This window comes from Anopheles darlingi, chromosome 3, assembly GCF_943734745.1.
Source record: "Anopheles darlingi chromosome 3, idAnoDarlMG_H_01, whole genome shotgun sequence".
NCBI classification, from domain to species: Eukaryota; Metazoa; Arthropoda; class Insecta; order Diptera; family Culicidae; genus Anopheles; species Anopheles darlingi.
The window spans coordinates 63,972,951-63,994,541 of NC_064875.1; the positions used below are offsets into that span (position 1 = coordinate 63,972,951).

Consider the following 21,591-nt stretch of genomic DNA (forward strand, 5'->3'; position numbering starts at 1 on the left):
CTTTGAGCTCCCGGTGAATAGCGTTTGCTGACTGATTTCTTCCTCTCCGCAGTTCGTGACGCTGGTGTTTCTGCTTTATGTGGTGCAGATTGTTAGGTTCCTGACGCTGCCGCTGCGGCTCGAGCGGCTCGAGCAGCGCGACGACGTGCAGCGTCTGAAGCGCATCTGCATGATCATCGTCAAGGCTGTCCTGTCCGGGACTGCCAGCTGATGATGGGCGGGGAGGAGGGGTGAGCATTCCAATAAAAGGCATGTGATTGCTACAGCGACCTATGTGCGGCTGTGACTCGCGAAGTGGCACCAATTTTGTGGCCGTTTTTTTGCAACCTTGCGAGCGCATCATATCCACAACGATGCGCTGATGCTTCCTTTCACAATGCCCGGGCCACGATGCGGTCACTGTAGCCGCCTGTTTGGGCTGCCATGCCGTGGTGATGCAATTTCGATGCTCATCGGACCTGAACTATCAACTGGTGCGGTACGTGACGCTCGCTTTGGCCACTGTTTTGTAGTGCGGGCGTGTATGGGCAGACGTTGCATGCGCATGGGACGTAACGATTGTTGAACGATTGTTTTTTTGTTTTTCGAACTTTCCACCTTCCACCAAACGGACCCGATTGTACAACCCCTCGGTGCACGTGCCGCGCCAATTGGAAAGTGACACTTTTATGATGAATTAGGGTTAAGCTGCAGGCACCAATTTGGACCTAGCGGCCATTTGATTAGGGGGGTTTTTTTTTAATGGCACTTTTGGCGAAGACACTCACGGTGACGCTGAACCGACGGGGGAATCCTTTGCTACTCCTATTGATTTTATTAACGATCGAAGGAGGAAAGATCGAAAGGTCGATCGGCGATCGAAGGACCTCCTTTTCGGTGAACCTGCCAAGGTGAGTCGGTGCGTTAGGATCGATCCGGGCTCGGGCGCGGTAATGAATCCAAAAAGCTGGTAAAACTGCTTTCATATTAACGACTCGTCCACTCGCCACAACCGAAGCTACGGTAGAGTGCCTCGAATTCAGAAACACGCACGCTCGCACACATGCCATGGGGCCGGGGCGTTATACATACCAGCATATTATGAAACGCCACCGAGACGTCAGTTGCCGAATCGTTCGGCTCGGCATGGTCGAAGAATCCACACCAGCAGCTAAATCGTAGCAAATAACTATCAACAAAACAGCCACACTGGTGTCGAGCCGTGGACTTTGTGGCTCTGGAAGCAAATCTCGATCTCATATTTCTCATGCGAACGCTAGACAGCAAGGGTATCGTGTCACTGGTGCTACTGCTGCTGCTGCTGCTACTGCCGCTGCACGCACTAACCGGTTCTTGCGACACGGAACTAGGGCTGAAGAGTGTGACTAGATCGACCAGCAACTATACCCCGGGCGCATACTTTGTTGCACCGGATGGCATTGAATAATGGTTCGCATTAAAAGACAAACGGAATAAACATTGAGAGGAGTGGTGTAGGACCGAACGGACCTCTTTAGCCTTGAGACGTAATAGTGAGCCTCTGACACTCGTGGAGTAAGAACAACAAGAGCAATCGTGTAGCAGGAAGTACAGCGAAAACTTCGTCAAGATGACGCCAAGCGGATTTATCCGGTGAGATGAATGTGTGCAAATGATGAGATTTTATATAAGTGATAGGAGATGTAAAATACAACAAGCAATAAATTAAATAATGTTAATTTGAAGAAATATAGAAACCATCTAGGCACGTGAAGAACGGAATGTAGTAAAAGTATGGTGATGTGGGAGAATGTTAAACACCTAGTCATCACTTTTTACGTTGTTTTATCGAACCATCGTTGCAGATCCTGAAATAAAGTAAATGTGTTAAAACCATAAAATTTTTAGAGCATTGCGTAGGAACATCCGATCGATGAGAATCGAAGGGTCGAATAAGAATGGATGGAATTACGTCAAACAGCAACAATACGTGACTCATTCACCATTTATCAATAGAGACAATATTCTACCCCAAACAAAGTGTTTGTGTGAAAGAGAAGTTGATCAATTGACGTGAATGTGGCGGAAAAGGTTGATAAAACGTATTTCCTTCGTCATTTTAGTGGATATAAATATTTTATTTAAAAAGCGTTTAGGGAGCAATAGGTACTAGCTGTATGGTGAATAAGATAAATGTTAAATTGAAACGACATCTTTTAGCTGTGAAACATAAATAATTCATAATTGAATGCATGGTTATCATAAACAAATCAGTAATCCTCAAAAGAAATACAAAAATATTGCGAAAAACAAAATAGAGTTAGAATTAAAGTTGAACATGAAGAGGTATGTTCATTAAGAGCCTTACATGTAAATTCTCATGTCCTTCATCTCTTCAAGATTGTAGAGAGCCAGCTAACTGTCTATCGCCAGTACTCGTTTGATTATTAATAAATGAAAGTGTTTTTTGTTGTTGCACAGAATTCGATTTTACATAACATGTCTCGCACACAGTTGTAAAACCAACAATTGTCTAACTTGCACCTTCATTCAACTGCAATCCAATGCTATGCTGTCACCGACAATGCATCATCCATAAAGATAAATTAGGCAAGGCAATTCGTATCGCACGCGACCGGCATCGAGCTCGGCTACCAGACAGCATGGCAGCTATAAATGCGCTCACCATCACCATCACCAGCCGACAATCACCGGCAGCAATTAGCTGCAATATTGGTTGGCGCTGATAGTGTGGCTGGCCGGGCGAACGGGTGGCTTCCGGTTCGATGAACCATCGCTACGTCACAAACCGCGTTCGGGACCTGATACTCCATGGATGCTTATCACCGCATCGGTTCCCTGTTTGCCTTTTGATCGAATCGTAATGATTACAGCCTTCGCATCGTTATCAGATAGCACAGAGCAGAGAGCGCGACACCGCCACGGATATCGATAACAAGTGTACGGCTCGCGGTCAGTAGCTTGCCAACGGCTCGTCCGGAGTGTTGGTTCCGCTGGCGCTGGCGTCTGTAGTGTTATTACCGAGGGTTTTTGAATGGAAGGTTCGTGGCTCGATGGATCGGCACGGTTCGTCCTGACAGCGCTGTTCATCGTGATATCGTGTACGTTCGAACGCCGGACACGGTGCAGTGCCGAGGGAGTGTTCCCGGAGCTGGATTCTACCGATTGTGATCTACTCGGTTGCGGTGGTCCGTACGAGTGTTACGGGAATGGCTGGCCCAACTATCTACCCCGTGTCCGCGGTGGACCCTACAATATACCGGCCCTGAGTACGTTCTCCGTATCGAGTGGAAATGGCGCTGCCAATGCGCCAATCGAGTGCTTACTCGGTACGGCCAACAACTATCTGCCCTGGCTAACGGAGGAAGGCCGGTTGACGGTTAGCCCGGGACGCCACGCACTCGATCTGTCCCATCTCCGGCTAACCGATGCGGGATTGCCGGTACTCGTCGAAAGTCTCGGATTGGCCGTACCACTTGAAGTTAGTATTGGTTGTGGAATGTGTAGTGTTTTTCGACCGGAGACGGAGTCAAAATATGGTTTCTAGCAGGCGCTGGCGTCACCCAAGCGTTGTCGATGTTGCCAGCGGAAGCACTCGCATCCACAAACGCGTCGATTCGACGATAAGATGATGATAAGAGCACCTCGAAGGCACCTGGAACGAAGCGGTTCGAGTGAAATTCGTAACCTTGGAAACGTACCGTACATGTACCGTGATATCGAAGTGTGCCAAAAATGGCGCAAGCTACGACGTATCGCTTGCTTCGATGTGTCTTAAAATGTGATCAAATGATATGAAGGTTTACCGAAGAACCGCCCTTAAGGCTCAAGAAAATGCTGCTTTCAGACTGCTCGAGAGCGTGTCGTTATCGTTCGGAAAACAATGTCGCATCGCTTCGCAGCTACTCCACAAGCGGCACAAGTGTAGGATGAGTTGTTGAATAACGTCGAGGCGTGATTCGCGTGCCTTTCAGTGAATAGTTCTACACCAAACACATGTGCGATCGTCTTTGTTCCAAAACGCAACGGTTGTGCCAAGCTCGCACATTTCAAAACACTTCAGTCACCGGAATCAGCCACTCGAGAAAAAGACGTCCATTCCAAGCCATTCATTCTCTCTAGCTGGCCAGCTGGTTCGTGTGAGTGAGCTAGCAAGGGGCGCGAAGTGTAGATGTGGATCAAGAAACGAGCTATTATCGGATATCCAAAGTCCTAAAAGGGCACCACCAAAGAGAATTAGTTACAGCGCAAGTGAAGAAGGAATCTATCTGCGCCCCGATAATTATCTACGGAAATGGAAGAACAGTTGGGCCGTGGTTAGATAGACGACGCCTTGATTTGCTAATCTTGGACGATAATCTACCGGGTTTAACGTTATTACAGTGAACCAAAGCTTAGGTAGATCTGTCGTAGTCAGCTTGTTAGTGATTTCACGTATCTTATCACGGACTGCGCACCGCCATAAGCGTGTCTGCCGAATTACGATAAACTGGTTTGCGTGTATGTTTGGGTGTTTGTTGATACGCCATCGTGCTGGAATTCTGGGGACTTAACAAGCTTGAAACTATATCCCAAACAAGCTTTAAATACCTCTATATCCGGTTGTAATTGATGGGATTTTAAACTTCTTTTCAGGGCGTACAGCACCTCTCTTTGGCCCACAATGCTTTGCTCCACGTACCGACACCAACGTTGAACAGTATGCCCAACCTACGGCTTCTATCGCTGCGGGCTAACACCTTCACCGAGCTGTCCGTAGACTCTAGTAACTATTTGTACTGCCAACTCTGGACTAATGGAACGCCGTCTAATGCCAACAATCGTTACTACTTGCAGTCGTTTATTCCAAACTACCACCATTGCAACGATTGCGCGTACTGGATCTGCAGAACTGTAGTCTACGAGTGCTGCCGCATGATTTCTTCGAGCATACTCCCAACCTGCAGTACCTCTTTCTGGCCGGTAATAGCTTCCGAGTGCTTCCGATGGAGCTGTTTCTGCCCCTTCGAGCCCTTCTTCATCTCGATCTCTCGAACATGGACACGAGCCGGCAGGGCGAGGAGCGTATCGAGAATCCGTTTATGAAGCTGATCGCCGGCCTGGATCTACAACAGAGCTTGTTTGCGCCGCTGTTGAATCTAGTGTTTCTCGATCTGTCCAATACGCGGCTCGATTTCCAGGCGTTCATTGCGCTGGGTTCGATTCAGCGCCGGGTACGGTACGTCAGCTACTGTAACATCGGTTTGCCGGCGATCGTCGACTACCTATTCGTTGCTCGGTCCATCGAGATGCTTGACATCTCGTACAACGTCGGCGTGGCACAGAGCCTTCACAAGGGAAGCTTCAGTTTACTGCGGAATAGTCTGGAGGTGCTGTACTTCAAGGATTCGATGGTACAGCAGCTAAGCTGGTTAGTGCCGCTCGGTAAGCTAAGGGTGTTGAACCTACGGGGTAACATCATACGAGAGCTACACCGCGAAAGCTTCACCAATCTGACGCGTTTGGAACGGCTCGATCTGAGCTACAATTACATCTCGGCCTGGAACCAGCAGATCCTTACGAACACGGGCGCGCTGCGCAGTGTGAACCTGCGCAACAATAGTATCGTAATCCTGACGACGGATATGCTGTACGATTTCTCGCGCCTGCAGCACATGGGCCTTGGCGGTAACACGATCCAGTGTTCCTGCAACTATCTGAAGTTCCTGCGTAACATTATGCACAACCAGAGCGACACACCACCGGGCGCCTATGCCATTTCGGCTGAGCCACTGTACGCGGAGAAGCATAACGGTGGCTCGGGAACGTTGGTTTCCTTGCAGCACGTCGAGCTGTTCGATTACGATGAGTCGGAGTACTTCTGCATGAACTTCACCAGCAACCAGAAGCTCGACCCGATGGAACTTTCCGATTGCGTGCTCTCCGATGAGGAGCTGATCGATATCGATCTAACGGAGACCGCGACAAGCACCACGACCGAGGATGACACGCTGGTGTACATACTCGTCAGTATAGCGGTCACATTTGTGGTGGTGACGGCGATCGTTCTGTTTTACTATTGGTTCCACATCAAGTACTTCTTTACTATTCTCAAAAACTCAACCATACTGAGCTTTTTCAACGATAACGAGAAGCTGTATCTCGATAGGAATGGATTGCTGAAGGATTCGGACTACCATTACGATGTTTTCGTGAGCTATAGCAACGATGATCGGAAGTGGGTGCTCGATCATCTGCTGCCTAATATGGAGGGCGTGAGCCAGGTTAATCTGTGTCTGCACGAGCGTGACTTTGAGGTATGACTAGGAACGTACGCAGTTCACTGGACCGTCTAACCGATCCCATGTGGTTGCCCTGTTCGCAGGTTGGGTTTGGCATTCTTGAGAACATCATATCGTGCATGGATCGCTCGCGCTGCTTGATGCTGATCGTCTCCGAGAGCTTCCTGCTTAGCCACTGGTGTCAGTTTGAAATGCATCTAGCACAGCATCGGTTAGTATCGGTTTTCGTCCTTGCGTTTCGATGGTCTAAGAGGGTACATAATTTCTATTCATTAGGCTGCTGGAAACGCGTCGTGAAGAGCTGATACTGGTGCTGCTGCAGGACATTCCACGGCGCAAGTGTCCGAAAACGTTGAGCTACTTGCTGAAGACCAAAACGTACATCAAGTGGCCGACCGGATCGGTGCACGAGCAGGCCTTGTTCTGGAAGCGGCTCCATAAAGCGCTCTCGACGTCGAAATGTTGATGATGTGGGTTAGCCATCCACCAGAGCATGACTGTGGTGCATACCTACCGGGCGATTTTTCGACCGCATTCGAGCTGCTATCTCTTACAATTTCGAGTGGTTAAATTTAGGATGGATATTCTGCGAGATTTGTGTTGATTTACTTAGTTTGTTAGTTGTTTTGTGTGTAGTATGTACCATCAATGATTGAATATTAGACAGAAAGATACTTAAACTCATTTGACCGCATTTTGTATCATAACTCTGGTAAATCTTTTGATTTTTTTCATCCAATTAAAAATGGCTTACCGCCAATTTCTTCGCCAATCAATGTGTGTGTCACTTTGATTGTGATTAATAGCATTCTGCTGTCTATCCTCCACTTTATCAGTGTACTGGAGTATCCGGTCTCGGTTTCAGAATTGTGTCATACACGTGTCCGTTGAAGGTTTTTTAGAACGATGATCCCAGAAACTGGTTTTCAACGGAACCATCCGGCGTGTTATCGACGTTTAGTTCCATTGATTTGAATTAGATGTCGAGCACAAACACAAACACGCAGACACATATCGTGGTGTTATGCTTCTAAGAGAGGGTTTCTTTATTCAAGAAATACAATAATATCCAGACAAATAAATACGTCTTCAGGCAGCTTCACGCGTCATGGCGAGGTGGTACAATGGATGAAGGGGTTTGAACGTTGAGGATGTTGCGTATAGGTGTGAGTTCTGGGCAGAGGTCCCCGCGATACGGTAGACGGATCACAGTGCAAATGCGGAATAGTCGAAATAGTTCAATACCAAACGGTGCGTTCCTTTCCGCTTATCCGTGGTGTCCGTGGTGGTGGTGGTGATGTCCATATCCTCCGAATCCTCCGTAGCCCCCATATCCATGACCTCCGTAGCCTCCGAAACCACCGCCGTAGCCTCCGAAACCGCCCCCGTAGCCACCGAAACCGCCGCCATAACCGCCATAACCGCCATAACCGCCGTAGCCCCCACCATGATGGGCCGTCTCAGCGCCGACCATATCGTCACTATCGTCCGCCTCAGCCTGCACGAGCAGTACCGTCGGGTTCTCCGGTGCCTCAACCGCTGGTGACAACTCGGCCGCTGGCATGGCCCAAGCCACGGCCATCAGGCAGCACACAACGGCGACAAACTATGAAGGAAACAAATCAGAGCAGAGAATAGTTTAGAACACTTCTTCCTGGGACACGGTTTCGGTTGCTCCCCACCCTCGAGAGACAAGCCTTGAACACACCTTGAACATGCTGGAACCACTGGCTGGTCTAGCTATTTGCACACAAAACACAAACACTGGGTATCTTTGAAGAGCGTCGAAATGAGACTGTTGCCAAAAGTGAACCACCGTCGGCGTATTTATACTGAACGCGTCTTTCAATCTCGCGATCATCGCGCCAACCAAAACAACCGAAAAATCCCCGCGTCCTGAAGTCCGCGCCCCAGGCCGGGGCGCGACAACAAACAAACACGAACCCGGGCCGGTGGGTTTTTCCTTCTTTTTTTTCACCGTCCTCCGTCTCGACTCCACCCCTCCCACCCCTGCTTCGCTAGCGTTTTATGTTTCTTGCGCGTCTGCGTAGTGAAGCGTCCGGGAGATAGCGGAAGAGTTGGCTGGACCTTCGATTGACTCTGGGAGGTGGGATCGTAAAGGAAGTTCACCTCGCACCGCGCTCGTGTGTGCGTGTGTGTGGAGTTGGGAGAATGAGTTAATGATAAATCGTCTTCAGCGCAGCGAACCGGGCAGGACCGGTGATGAGGTTTTGCTGTTAGAATTTAATTTGTTTTCTTCAAATTGCTACACGCTGATAGGAACATATTGGTGGTGACAGCCGCGACAGTTCAGTGAGTGACAATATTTGCGTGTTGTGAAAAGTTGACGTAATGCCGATGGAGCATCGCAGCCTCTTTCGATGATTAATTGACTTGTCTCGCCGTTTCCGCATAGGCAATAGGAGATAGATCCTATTGTCACGCGATGGTGGCTCCTTTTTGCTTTCTACAAAACGACATACGATTGGATATTACGGAGCATATAGGGACCTGGCATCGCAAACGATGCTCGCGTTCACGCGCGATGGATAAGAAGCTCATTAAATGACCCATCATTGTCATTGCATGAGTGTGCAAAACGTGTTCTCGAACATTTGTGCGAACAAGTTCGAAGTTGTAGGTCGTCGAGGGATGAGTTCAATTACCTTTTCACATGATGCTGCACACGATACGATATCATACGCGCGCGGTTCCCAGTTTTGTTGAAGAATGTTGAAGCTTAGCAACGTAGCATTATCGCTGAGCAAGCGACATAGCAACCAACCGTCCTGAACAGTTGACTCTGGAGCAACTCTCTACTGTTTCGATTAGAGATCGCCCGATTGTGGATTGCAAAAAATGGTGAAACCGACAAAAACGTGCGTGGGAAGCAGGATCTTTATACGAAAGCCGGCTCATGGCTAGCCAGCTTATTTTGGCATTTTGGCGGCTCTAAGTAGTCCTTTACGCAATCTTATCGATATGCTTTCGCGGCAGACAAACACGTGGAGCACATTTGTGGTCGGATTTTGTTGCCGGTTGTTATGCTAAACACGCTGCTAACCCACGCCGCAAAGCATGAATCATCGACCGTGAGCCGATAGACGCGCTAGAATCGCAACCAACAGCCCGCACGTCATGCCCAACTTAATAATCAAAACAAACAAAGTCGCGATCGGTCGAACCGGTTCAACAGCATCTGCATCTCGGAGCCACACCAAGAGAGTAGTAGATTGTGGCCGGTGACGGTATTTCCATTCATCTGAACGGCGAATCGGGTTCGTCGCTGTGTTTTGTCGTGTTGAAGTCTTTCGTGCGTTCGCTCATTTGGTCGGTGCGCCGGTGGGGGAAATTAATTTATTTCCAACTTCAAAAGCCGGAACCGGAATCTTGTTTTCGGTTGTGACTTGCCTCACGTGAGGAAGCGAAATGCGAGATTTGTTTACTCTTTGAATATAGCAGCAGTTTTTGAGGCTAATTTTGCGTATGGGATTTACCGCGCATTTATAGCATATTATAGCCAGTGTGCGGGCACTGTCCGTTCAGCAAGAACGAAACTGCTTGTCTTATAAACACGCAACGTGGTGTAATTCAAATGCACGCAAGTGCTGCCACTGAGCCATTGAATAGAAGTCCATCAAGAAGGCTCTCCGTTCTGGACCTAGCAACCAACGTTAGCAACAACTTACGCAACAGAAGATGCTGCTGTTGAGACGCGCCACGCCACAAAGATAATGATCGTGCCGCCGGCTGCTTGCTGCGCAACGTGCCACGTCCGCCCTTCGCCCCAGAACCGTGTTTCGATGTCAGTTTCGGAGAGATCTGCTATCGCGGTCCGCCTTCGCCTTGAATTTGATTTGCTTGTTTTCTATCTTATGTCCTCCCTCATGCTCCCTCATCTTTGGTGGCCGGCAGCCAACAGTAGCAGCATCTAATCCCCGCGAACCGAAACGGATCTCGCGAAGATGCGAACCGAAACGAATTTTCTGCGGAGTTGTGCGCTCCTCGGCCGAAGGGCTTTAGAATGAATAAACGAATTATGTGTGCCACTTGTGCCCGCGGGGAACGGGGTGGGCTACGGTGATGAGTTGTTTTTAATTTGTTTGCCCAAACAAAGCGCTACCAAGGGGTCTCGCTTGTCGACACTCGTGTAGAGGCCGGTGTGTGGCGGTGTGAGTGGTGGTATTAGAACCGATCATTAGGAGTCGATGAGGAGAAGCAGAGAATTCTGCAATCTGCTTCTCTGCTCTGTTGCTGATTGAAAAATAATAACAATCCCACACCGTGTCGGTGTTGCGCTATTGCGCACCGCAGATGATCACAACAAATCCTTGATGATCTGTTCCGTAAGACTCCACAACAGAGCTTGCTTAAACACCGTTTCCAATCGAAATGATAGCATGCTGGTGTGGATTCCGGATCTAGAATGGACATGCTACTCGCGATCGCAATATGGCTGCCCTGTTAGGTGGATAAGATCCTCGCCTATACTTGATCGCCAAATTGATCTCTGTGACGAAGATGAGATTCCAATCTGCGCGTGCGGGGCACAAGAGAGCACTCGTTGTTTTAATTGTTACTCCATTGGCCACAGTGTGCGCCACAAAATCCCTCTTTTTGCCGCTGGTTGTTGTTGCCGAATTCGCTTTTGAAGGGACTTCAACAGCCGCCAGACTTCGGTCCGATGTCCAAGTGTCCGTTTTTGGGCGTCCGGAATGCCGGCCCGGATATATAAAGCCCTCCGACCGTGGCCATCGGGCAGTAGTTTGATTGGAGGTGTTGGAAACCTTGGAAATCAATCGAAAAGGATCCAATATGGTCCGCAAGGTAGGGTGGAGCGTTCTACATTTAATTCGATTTCTGATCGATTGATAGCTCTGGATTAATGGCCACACTATGTCGTTTATTAGGTGCTGTTGGTTCTTTCTTGCGTGGTTTGGTTGGCGCTAGCAGTACAGACCGCACCAGCTCCGGTCTCAAGCGACGACAGCAGCAGCAGCAGCAGCAGCAGCAGTGCCGGGAGCGTACAAACCAGACTGACCGGAGACGAAAGTGATCTGGAAGGGGCCGAAAGTGCCTATCACGGTTTCGGTGGTGGCGGTTTTGGCCACGGATTCGGTTTCCAAAAGTTCGGCGGCTTCGGTGGATTTGGCCACCCGCACGGTTTCGGAGGTGGTGGTTTCGGTCATGGGTTCGGTGTTGGGCACGGGTTCGGTGGCGGCGGATTCATTATCGGCGGTGGCTTCATCAAGGGCGGTGGATTCTATGGCAAGCGGAGGCGATGATGGCGAATGAAGAGGAATAATGCGAAATAAAGGCAACAGGCGGTCCGCAGGCGGTGGGATCAGTGGATGAGCGGACAGTTTATTCTAACGACCCGAAAAACCGGTTCGTTTTGTGGCGTCCATTCACGCGAATGGCGGACGGCGGACCATCCTCGACCTCATCACGGGTGTCTTCTATACACCGGCCGCCGTGTGGCACGTCACGTCGCTACGCGAAAACAGAACCACCATTCCATTACCTTCATTTATCATCTCTACACCTTAACGGCATCTTCTGCCCCGACAGTGGATGCGAAATAACGAACACCGAGAGTTTCTTTAGCACAAACGCACCTGCTGATAGTACTTACCCCGTTCGCCGGAGATCCGCGAGTGAGGATGCAGCGCAATCTCGAGCGAAGGTAAGCAGGAATATAATCGAATGCAAATTACCCGTTGCCAACGGAGTACGGCGTAAGAACGGGCTCAGTTAAACTCATACTCGACGGTTCTGTGCCGGTCGGAATGGCTTCAAATTGAAATTCATTTCGCGCTAATCAAGCCGAATGACGGAGGCGGTACTATAGTTATTAGTCCGGGACAGAGTGACGTGATGTGGTCGGTACGCGAGGGACCTAGATGTACTAGAGCATAATCAGTAGCGCATAAATCACCTGATCGATTCTCGCTGGTACGGTGAAACATCCGTAAAAATACCCGGCGAAGATCGCACATGCGCGAGCAGTCCATGTGACGATCGCTTGCTCGCAACATTGTATGCAAGCTTGCACAGATCACTGCCGGTTGCGAGGCGAGTGTATGAAAGATGGCTTTCGGTTGTTGTAAATCACGACAGTACAAAGATAATGGAATGATTGTTAATTTAAATAGGGCTGTAGCGGGGTCAAACACTAAAAATTATCATCTTGTACCATAATTATGTTTAAAGCGCAAATGATAAGAACCGATGTTAAAATAAACACCAATCCTAGAGCGCACCTTTAGTTGTTTTCAAGCCATAACGTTCAAAATTGAAAAGATAACGTCTATAAGAAAAATCAGAATGATCTTTTATCTGCAAAATGATAAATTAAAATTTAGACAGTGGAGGATGGTTTTAAAAACAACCCATTATTTTCGAACGGTTACAAGTGCAACTGGCATATTCAGGATCTTGGCGAATGTATGCCGTAGTATCTGCTTGGATGTGCTCATCGGTCTTAGAACATATAAAATAATTGTGACGTAGACGGAGAATTTTGAAAACATTTGGCAAAAAAAAACTGCCTTACTCGTACATTTGGATGAAGGAATAGTTATCATACCAACATGGAGCAAGTTATTTCACACATCTGTTCAGTTTTCTCATGAAATGAACCGTTTGGCTTTGTTCCGTTAACAGAGTTGATGTTTCGAATCATGCGTTCTACTTTGAGGGATAGGTTACTGCGATTTCTTCTCCAAATGATACAAATATAAATCATTTCAGCTATCTAGATTTTGAACTGTACATATCGGACATACTATCTAAGTAAATTTTGTGTTTGCTGTTGTAAAACAGCTCTCTAGCAGGTAAAACATTTTCTAAGCAAGTAAAAACATAAAAGAAATGTTTAAACATCAGCCAAAACAGAAAAAAAACTATTTTCAATGAAAGTCAATCAAAGGTACTTCCTTAAAAAACTGTGACTACTCTGATGGTATCAAGAATGCACAATGCAATGAACTGCAACACTATTTTGATACCCGATTGAACGCAGATATCTAGCAGAAATGCTGTGCACGCGAACAGCATGTCAAGAAGCCCAATAACAACATTGTTAATGCAATCTCGCGAGATCGCTGACATTATCAAACGAAACGCGATACAACGAGCAATGGGCAGTGACGTAACAATGAAGTATATCATGATCATCATCATCCATCGCGAATTTACTTATTCAACAGCAGCATCAAACTACTGCAAGAACCGCGTACCGCACCCTGTGCCAAATTTGTCAGCACCAGCACCAGCAGCAGCAGCAGCAGCAGCAGCAGCAGTAGTGAGATCTTTATCACCGAGCGCCATCACGGCTTGGCGTTGCATTCATAGAAGTGGGTAAACCAATAGCCGCATAATGTTATCTGAGGGCAGCATCGTCTGGGCAGTAGTAACGTCAGGAATCTGTTAGGACAGCACGTGCTGTTTGTGGGCGAACCCGTTCGGATGTTCCGATGATTCTGCGATCCGGAAGGAGATAACTCATTTTTAGGTTATGTACAAAACGCGTTGTTTCTTTTATTGGGGTTTCTTCAACAATAACACCGGATCGGTTGCGTCAGGGCAGTGAGTCGGGGTTCCGCTCGAGTTTACCATCCGCTCGATCCCCAGCCACCCGAGCTACCACCCGAGGACCAGCCTCCTCCGTGGCCACCGCTATAACCACCACCATAGCTGCCACCTCCATAACCGCCGCTTCCACCGGAAGACCAACCCTTGCTCAGACCACCTCCCGATGACCAACCACCTCCGTGTCCACCGCCATAGCCACCTCCATAGCTACCACCTCCATAACCGCCGCTTCCACCGGAAGACCAGCCCTTGCTTAGGCCACCTCCGGAAGACCAGCCGCCTCCATGGCCACCGCTTCCACCGTATCCTCCCCCAAGGCTGGAAGACGAAGACCAGCCCTTGCTGATACCGCTTCCACCCGAGGACCAGCCACCGCCATGACCTCCGCCATAGCCGCCTCCATAGCTGCCACCTCCGTAACCACCACCGAGACCTCCGGACGACCAGCCCTTGCTCAGACCACCGCCCGATGACCATCCACCGCCCAGGCTACGTCCACTGCTCCATCCGGAGCTCAGACCACCTCCGTGTCCTCCTCCATATCCGCCACCTCCTCCCAGTGACCATCCGCCGCTTCCACCGCTGGACCATCCCTTGGAGATGCCACCGCCGCCGCCGCTCCAACCTCCATGTCCACCGCCCCCACCGCCCGTGGTGACGATGATTATCTTTTTGCCGCCACCGCCACCACCGCTCCAGCCGCCACCACCACCTCCTCCGCTTTTCCAGCCACTCCAGCCGGACTCGGCACCCTCTAGGTCATCCGATGAGAGGACCACGGCCACCAGGCAGCACAGAATGATCGAACGCTAACGGTAGAAGAGATAGGCAACGAATTAGACCACCGTGGAGTTTAGATTTCGTGGGTTAGATTGATCTTTGTCTTCATCATGACGCTGCATAATTTGATCAACAAAGAAACTCCTTGAAATGGAGTTCTTCGGGAGATAGTCGCTTGGCTACAAAGTGCAGCATGATGTCGTCATTGCAGCGAATAAACTAATCCAACGAGATGTAGTATCGATCCTTGAATAACTTGGGCCAGTTGATTGCATTCCACTGTATAATCTTGGGAGCGACTACAACCCAATGTCCACACAAACTGTGTTCTACAGTTCCACAATGTTTCACCAACCACCTCACAGCTCAAAACACACCTTGATCATCTTCTCGGGGGCAGGATACGGATCCGGATCCAAGAAGAAACTACAGAAAAACACACACAGACACAGACACAGGCAGAGACAGCTGGGGAAAAGGATGCACGGTTGCTAGGATGCTGCTGTTACTCGGATGAAACACCCAAGTACACTATGCTACTAGCTGCGACCGACGATCGCTTTTATACTCCCAAAACACTGAACTGCATCCACGGCGTCGTCGTCGTCGTCGTCGAAGGGGTCGGAAGCCGCTCTCGGGCCTTTAAACAGCGGGCCGCTGCTCCCCTCCAACTAGGCGGGAAGCCATCTTACGTGAGATCAAATAGACGCACCGGTGGACCTGCTGCTGCTGCTGCTCGTGGCCCATTCACTTTGGCCTAGGTACGGTAACCGCGCCTCAGCACATCGAATGCTTCGTGATCGACGATCTTCCCGACGATGAGCAGCTCGAGAGGTTCCCCTCCTTACCACGGTAGCCACGGTACCACTGCTCAGTGCTCGTTCAATTACTAATACACTCCGGTCCGTGCGACGAGACGAGGTTGACCCTCGCTCGCTCGCTTGCTCGCATCAGCCTCATCATCTTTTGCGAGGATCGATCGCGATCGGTCCGGCCCAAAACCAGATGGTCAGCAGCTCCTTCATCCTTCGTCATCGGCGCTGGACGAACGGACGGTGTGCTTTACTGTGATGACGCCGATTTGTTCGCTCGATCAATAAGGAAGAGGAGACGATCGACAAATGTCGAGGTATTCGACATCAGGTAGAAACAGATTGCGCGGCGCGATTTTTTTGGCCACACAAAGATCCATCGCGATCGGGTGAGTGAGTCGCAAGTATATAGTAAATAGTCAGCCTCGCGGCTGCTGGATGGCATAAGCGCACCAGCGATCACGCTGTTGTAATTCACGAGTTGGCGATCTATTGTAGACAAAGTGCATTGTGCTTCCTAATTGTGATTTACACACTGCCGGAACACGAGCAGCAGAACCCGAGCTGTCTTGATGATTCATCCGGACCCCGGATCACCTTTGGTGGTTCTACTCTGATTCTGCCAAGCAGAGCGATCGCAGCTACTACGACCGCTAATTGCCGTTACCAGCTCGATGACGCTTCCGCGTTTTCCCCGTGGGGCGGGGGGGTGGGTGGCCAGTTTATATTGGCCAAAACCAACACCAGACGAACCCCGAAATCATCGGCAAACGAAGCGAAAGATAATTGGTCAGTCAATAATAATTTCGTTGATACGCGGTCGCGCGATCAAGTAGCCGCAATCGCACAGGCGAAGCGCGAGTGTTCTTACCGCGTTTCTGCTCCGTCACTTCACTGTGCCTGCCAGGGAGCCGGGGGGAGCTCCGGGGGGCAATTGACTTAATTATAGGTCTGGCCGGCATGGTGGAGTCCAGTCGACGCAGAAATATTGACGCCCCAAAATCGTGCTCAGGATCTCAGCGTACTCGGGCGATGGAGAACCACCGATCGGTCGATTATTGCGCACCTGCTTGCCGTGGATCGGCGCCGCCGTCGCCACCGTGTCTGGTTCGAGCTGGTTAGAACAGGCGACAAGAGAGGTAAGGAGGTACCCTCTGGAAAAGATCGTGATCTTTTTGTAAATTCTAATCACCAACTAGCTATTGGAACGGGAGCGCTAATAATTTGTAATCTGGGCAGGCCTTGGAATGGTTTTTCTTAGGGACAAAGTATCGTTTGTGGGGCAGTCTGCAGCCAGATTGCATAACGCAGTAACGCCGCACGTCGCGTGAAAGGAGCACTTGCCGAAAGTGTACTGTCGCTGAGGACTTACTCAACATCAACAGGAAAAGATGGATCCACCGCCAAAAAAACCGCCGGCAACTATTATTGTCACATGATGGCAATGCTAGACCCCCCCCCCCCCCCTGGAATGGGCGATGGATTGTACCGCGAAATAGTACATTAATCTAATGTCACCCACCACCTTCCCACTGCATCTGTACCATCCCAAATGAGCAGTCAAAGGCAAGGCACTGACGACACAATCGAATTGTGTGTCGCCGAACAGAATCTGCCCATCAACAACCATCTCATGGTGCTCATCGCGCACTCACTGGCGTAGCGCACCAGCACCAGCAGCAGCAGCATGGATTTATGATGGATCCTTTGTTCTCTAATGGCCTGCCGTGCGCCACGTTCAAGGCGCCACAAGGGTCGGCAATCCGGGTTCATGTGTGTTTGATGTTTTTGGTCACCATCGTCACCATGCAGTCCCGTCCGTCCATCCATCCATCCAGGAGGGGATTGTGTATTTTAAGGTTAATTATGATTCGTAGCATTTTTCACGCTGCTTACCACCGGTGCGCTGGCGTTAAGATGCAGATTTGATTCGCTTCGCGGCCCCTTCAGCACTTCGGTGCCCCTGCGGTATGATATCATCGTCTCATCAAGATGACTGGCACTCCCCCTCCCCCCGGGGTGGCTGTGAAGGGCTGACCGTTTTCCATGGGCTTCGTTTTTTTGCCACCGATCATCATCAGCGCGGCCATTGCCGATGACCGTGAAGTGTTGTACTGCCATACAATGTGCAGAAGTCTGTATAGTGTTCGTTTGCTTTCTGCTCGCTGCTGGCCGCTGCTCGAGGATGAAACGATGCTTAGTAATGTGGAAAAACCATCCCGCGATAAGCGATCGTTCGACACGGGTGTGATCGCGCGCTTTTGATCGAGAGAAGATGTTAGAATTTGTAAAAGGGATGGCCGGGCGGTCGAGGAGATCGTTATGATGGATGGGATGGGCTTTGATGAATATTCATCGGTCACGGGGCACCGGACTCGGATTTCGGTTGATTTGCCACCTATGTACACGCGGGTACCGGTTTGTTCTATTCTAATCAGCATACACGGTACTTACCGGTTTTAACTACTTACTCATTGACATTGCGACTGCTCGCCGGTGTTTTATCGGCGGCTATGACGGAGAGCATAGTGGTGACGTGGTGCTAGAACGGTGAACACTTAGTTTTAGACTAATTATAAGGAGATTACCATCATGACTACATCATCGTTAGTCACTCAATTGAATGTAGAAATGATACATGTGGTTGTCGTCCGGTTCAATTGGAATTTACATAAATAAATGTTAATCACTAAACACATAAATTAGTAGATGAGAAAAGGAAGGTTTGAAAAGTCGAAAAGAAAATTCAATGCATGAAAGAATGAAAAAAAACATGGTTAAAAAACATTAGTTTTAAAAAAAAAACATAAGAAAGAATAGTGTTCTCAGCAAACTATTCAAATCCCTTCCATATCATACATGGATCATACTAGCGTTCACATTCATAGCATAGCCCTACACATAATGATGATGGATGATGAGCTGTAGCTTTTTGTTACAAATCCGTCGCGATTGAAATCCTGAACTCGGGATTCGCTCATAAATCAGTGCTCGTAGATTGAATACTGGCATAACAAAGACGAAACCGCGGCGAGAACTCCCGCTTGATGTTCTCCCTCTCCGTTGATGCGTAATCTTGCTGTTGCGATCCGCGACCTTCGGTTTCGAACCAGAAGAGGCTACGGCCCCAAACCGTTCCAGTAATTGTTCTCTCGAGTTCCTGGTTCCGGGAGCTCGAGGTTCGATTTGGAGTGGTTGGAGTTTATGAGGCACCGCCGACTACCGCCTACCGCCGACGAAAACCGTCGAGTTCTCCCCTCCCCATCACCACATGTGGCTTCTGCTGCAAGAAAAGAATCTCATCTCACGCAAGTGCTCGTAAGCGTTCGCGGTCTTCCGGGGACTATTATTAAACAAAACGCATACTCGTCAACCTCTCCCCTCTTCACCGGCATCGAGTGACACGGAGTAATGAGGCTGAAGTGGAACTGTGGGTAAGCTGGTTTACCGGCACGCCAACACGTCACGAGTTGGGGATTCACCGGAACAACGACGACCGCGACGACGACGACGACGACGTCGTTGAGATGACAACGAAAACGGAGCGAGCAGCGGCACTGGGAACACAAGAATCAACAGTCGGTAATTAATTACAAGAAGCACAAGTGTTTATCTCTTCACGATTGCCACCCGTGCACCATGGAAAGGCCCCCTTTTGCCAACGCTCTGTGGCCGTCAGTCAAATTTTGCATTCGAAAAATGAACGCAGTAGGCACTAATGAGGTCCGGTGACGATGATGAGCATCGCAGTTCAGTTAATCTGCACTCGGCTCCATCATGTAGCGTGACCCTCGCGAGGCACCTGATGCTGAAGGTAAACGGATCATAAAATGTAAAGCGAACCACCGCGCCACCCCTTCCCGCTGCTTGGGCCTTTTCCTTTCAATCCAATTTCAGACTTAATTCAATCCACTAACTTTGGCTAACTGACTGACTGACTGACTGGCAGTTTATCTGAGAGCCCTGGGAGCAGCCGGGTTGGATGGAATAAATCATGAAAATGCAATCATCTGCACAGCTTACCAGCTTGATCTGTGGAGTCGTACCAGCGCCGACTAAGGCTGAATCGAATCGGTAGCAAACTTGATTCCCTCGTAATCGTTTCCAAAACTGCCGGAAATGTGTGGCAACTGTAATGGGGTTTCTCTCCCACCGGCAGCAGAATGGATGATCGTGTTAGAACTACGCGTGTAGACCTCCCTTCCCAGTGCAGAGGTGCTAACATCCGATTCGAACACTACCATGATCCGGACCGATCATCTAATTCATCGATGACGATACCCGGTACCCTAGAGCGGTTATGAAGCATTGGATTGAAGGGAGACCCTTTTGAACTGCCACTGCCAGCTCGGATACACGGATTCCGGCACGGCCTGCACCAAATTGATTATGATCATCAACACGACGGGCGTTAATTGTGGCCGGCGGGCGACTTGTGACGACAGTAGCTCATATAGAAACGCCAAAGGCGCTTCGCCTACCATAAGGTCACGTGTTGCCACTATATGAATCCCGAGTGCCCGTAATAGTGCGAACACGTCATACCCGTTCGTAGCCTTTCACGCGGATTCATGCAACACCGTACGAGACTCTCCCACGAGAACGCGCTTTCAACCGTGAAAATTCGAGCGAACGAACCACCACGGGGTGCAAAACGGAAACGGAAAATGATGCAAGCAAGCGCCGGCAAGCATGAGAAACTGTAGATCAGCTCCAGAAGCGTTCAAGATAAGCGCGGAGAGCAAATATTAGTGAGCTTAAAGTCGAGGCGACACATTGACGAACTGTTGCGTCGGTTGCTCATCTTGCACTCACGCTGCTGTACTACCGTGGCATTGAGCACGATGATTGTTTCAATGGCGAAGAGTGGTAAAGTCAATCAAGCATCCGCTAATTGACGATGAGAGATAATGTTTGATTTCATTGAAACATACATCAAGACGATGCTCTTGCGATACAGTGTTGGTTCTGTACATCGTACTATACATTAGGCTACTAAAAATACTACAAGAGCCTCTTATACATACTGTTGGTTACATGAACAATAATTGAATCGCTTTGCTTTTAAATCGTGTGATTTGTTGGTCGAATGAAGTAAGGCTTATAACTGGGCGTAAGGCATTAGATCCAGTTCAGGTGTACGGTTTAGCATGAACCTTCTAGACAAAACTAGAGAAGGCGTAATAATAGGCTCAGAGCATCAGCATCAGAGCATTGGATGAGAAATCGAAAGGGAATGAATTTCATCAGGATCATCTCATTCATGCGTATCTAGGCATGGGCCTTCCACGCCTTATCGCGTACGTGAGGAACACGTGTTCCTTCGCCAGACGATCCTTCAAGCTCTAATTTTTTCGAGTATGAATCGTCCATCCAGATGAACTTTCCCTCCTAGTGCTTTGCCTTCTGCGACCCGCTATCACCGAGGGAGTGGCTGGTTGATAACACAATGGGTGCAAAATGTGCTAAACCAAATACATGTGGCACAATCAACTTTTTTTTTTGTACCTAATGCTTTTACCCTCTTGTTATCACTATACATGGGGGTTTCCACTATTCCCTTACATGCTGTATTGTCCGAAACTTCTAGGGAACATTTCATAAACATTTCACTTTAGCAAATGATAGTTCTAGGTCAGTTCACTTCGCCAGCGGAACAAAGTGGTTCAATTCGTACGGAATTTCTTAATTAAAAGCCGCACTTGATCGCAGGTACGTAGTCAGCTCACTGGATGAAGAGTACAGTCAACCTGAAAAAAAGTGTGTACCCTATCCCAAAGTGTGCTGCCAGAAAGATAAGAGCATTACCGGGATGGAAACAGCCCACTACAAAGGATCGGCTCGGGCCGTTAGATCGTCAACGAATCAACCATCACGACCCCAACGATTACTGGCGATGATGCATTTTGTGATCGTGAACAATTACCTTTCGCACTATCCGCGCCTAAAACGATGCCTGAAAGGATGCTGGAAGCAAGTGGAAAAGTTAAATTGTTGTATGCCGCCTTTCATTCGCTCACTAGCCGATCGTGCTGAACCAAAATGAAAATATGGGAAGTAGGATCTACTCGTAGAGCAAACGATCCAATTGAGTTCTGTTAGCAACCGTATTAGAGGTTCTTAAAAATGAAAGTTTGATAAAT

At 49.0% G+C, this 21,591-nt stretch overlaps 4 protein-coding genes across 4 annotated transcripts; 2 read left to right on the plus strand and 2 right to left on the minus strand.

Annotated features, from left to right (window-relative positions):
• The first annotated feature begins 2,956 nt into the window (after positions 1-2,956).
• Positions 2,957-7,196, plus strand: LOC125954429 (toll-like receptor 13). The gene is made up of 5 exons (XM_049684775.1): positions 2,957-3,460; positions 4,615-4,744; positions 4,816-6,275; positions 6,344-6,471; positions 6,537-7,196. Exons 1-5 carry the CDS (start codon positions 3,014-3,016, stop codon positions 6,724-6,726), a joined length of 2,355 nt encoding a protein of 784 aa, XP_049540732.1. The 5' UTR covers positions 2,957-3,013; the 3' UTR covers positions 6,727-7,196.
• Positions 7,197-7,342: 146 nt separating this feature from the next.
• On the minus strand, positions 7,343-8,046 carry LOC125954530 (shematrin-like protein 2). Its single transcript, XM_049684922.1, has 2 exons — positions 7,969-8,046; positions 7,343-7,866 (listed from the first exon to the last, which is right to left on the minus strand). The coding sequence occupies exons 1-2, from the start codon at positions 7,975-7,977 to the stop codon at positions 7,528-7,530; spliced, it is 348 nt and encodes a 115-aa protein (XP_049540879.1). The 5' UTR covers positions 7,978-8,046; the 3' UTR covers positions 7,343-7,527.
• A 3,029-nt stretch (positions 8,047-11,075) lies between these two features.
• Positions 11,076-11,545, plus strand: LOC125955697 (keratin-associated protein 19-2-like). The gene is made up of 2 exons (XM_049686839.1): positions 11,076-11,087; positions 11,171-11,545. The coding sequence occupies exons 1-2, from the start codon at positions 11,076-11,078 to the stop codon at positions 11,543-11,545; spliced, it is 387 nt and encodes a 128-aa protein (XP_049542796.1).
• Positions 11,546-13,769: 2,224 nt separating this feature from the next.
• Positions 13,770-15,179, minus strand: LOC125954502 (uncharacterized). Its single transcript, XM_049684884.1, has 2 exons — positions 15,014-15,179; positions 13,770-14,665 (listed from the first exon to the last, which is right to left on the minus strand). The coding sequence occupies exons 1-2, from the start codon at positions 15,020-15,022 to the stop codon at positions 13,874-13,876; spliced, it is 801 nt and encodes a 266-aa protein (XP_049540841.1). The 5' UTR covers positions 15,023-15,179; the 3' UTR covers positions 13,770-13,873.
• Positions 15,180-21,591: the final 6,412 nt, after the last annotated feature.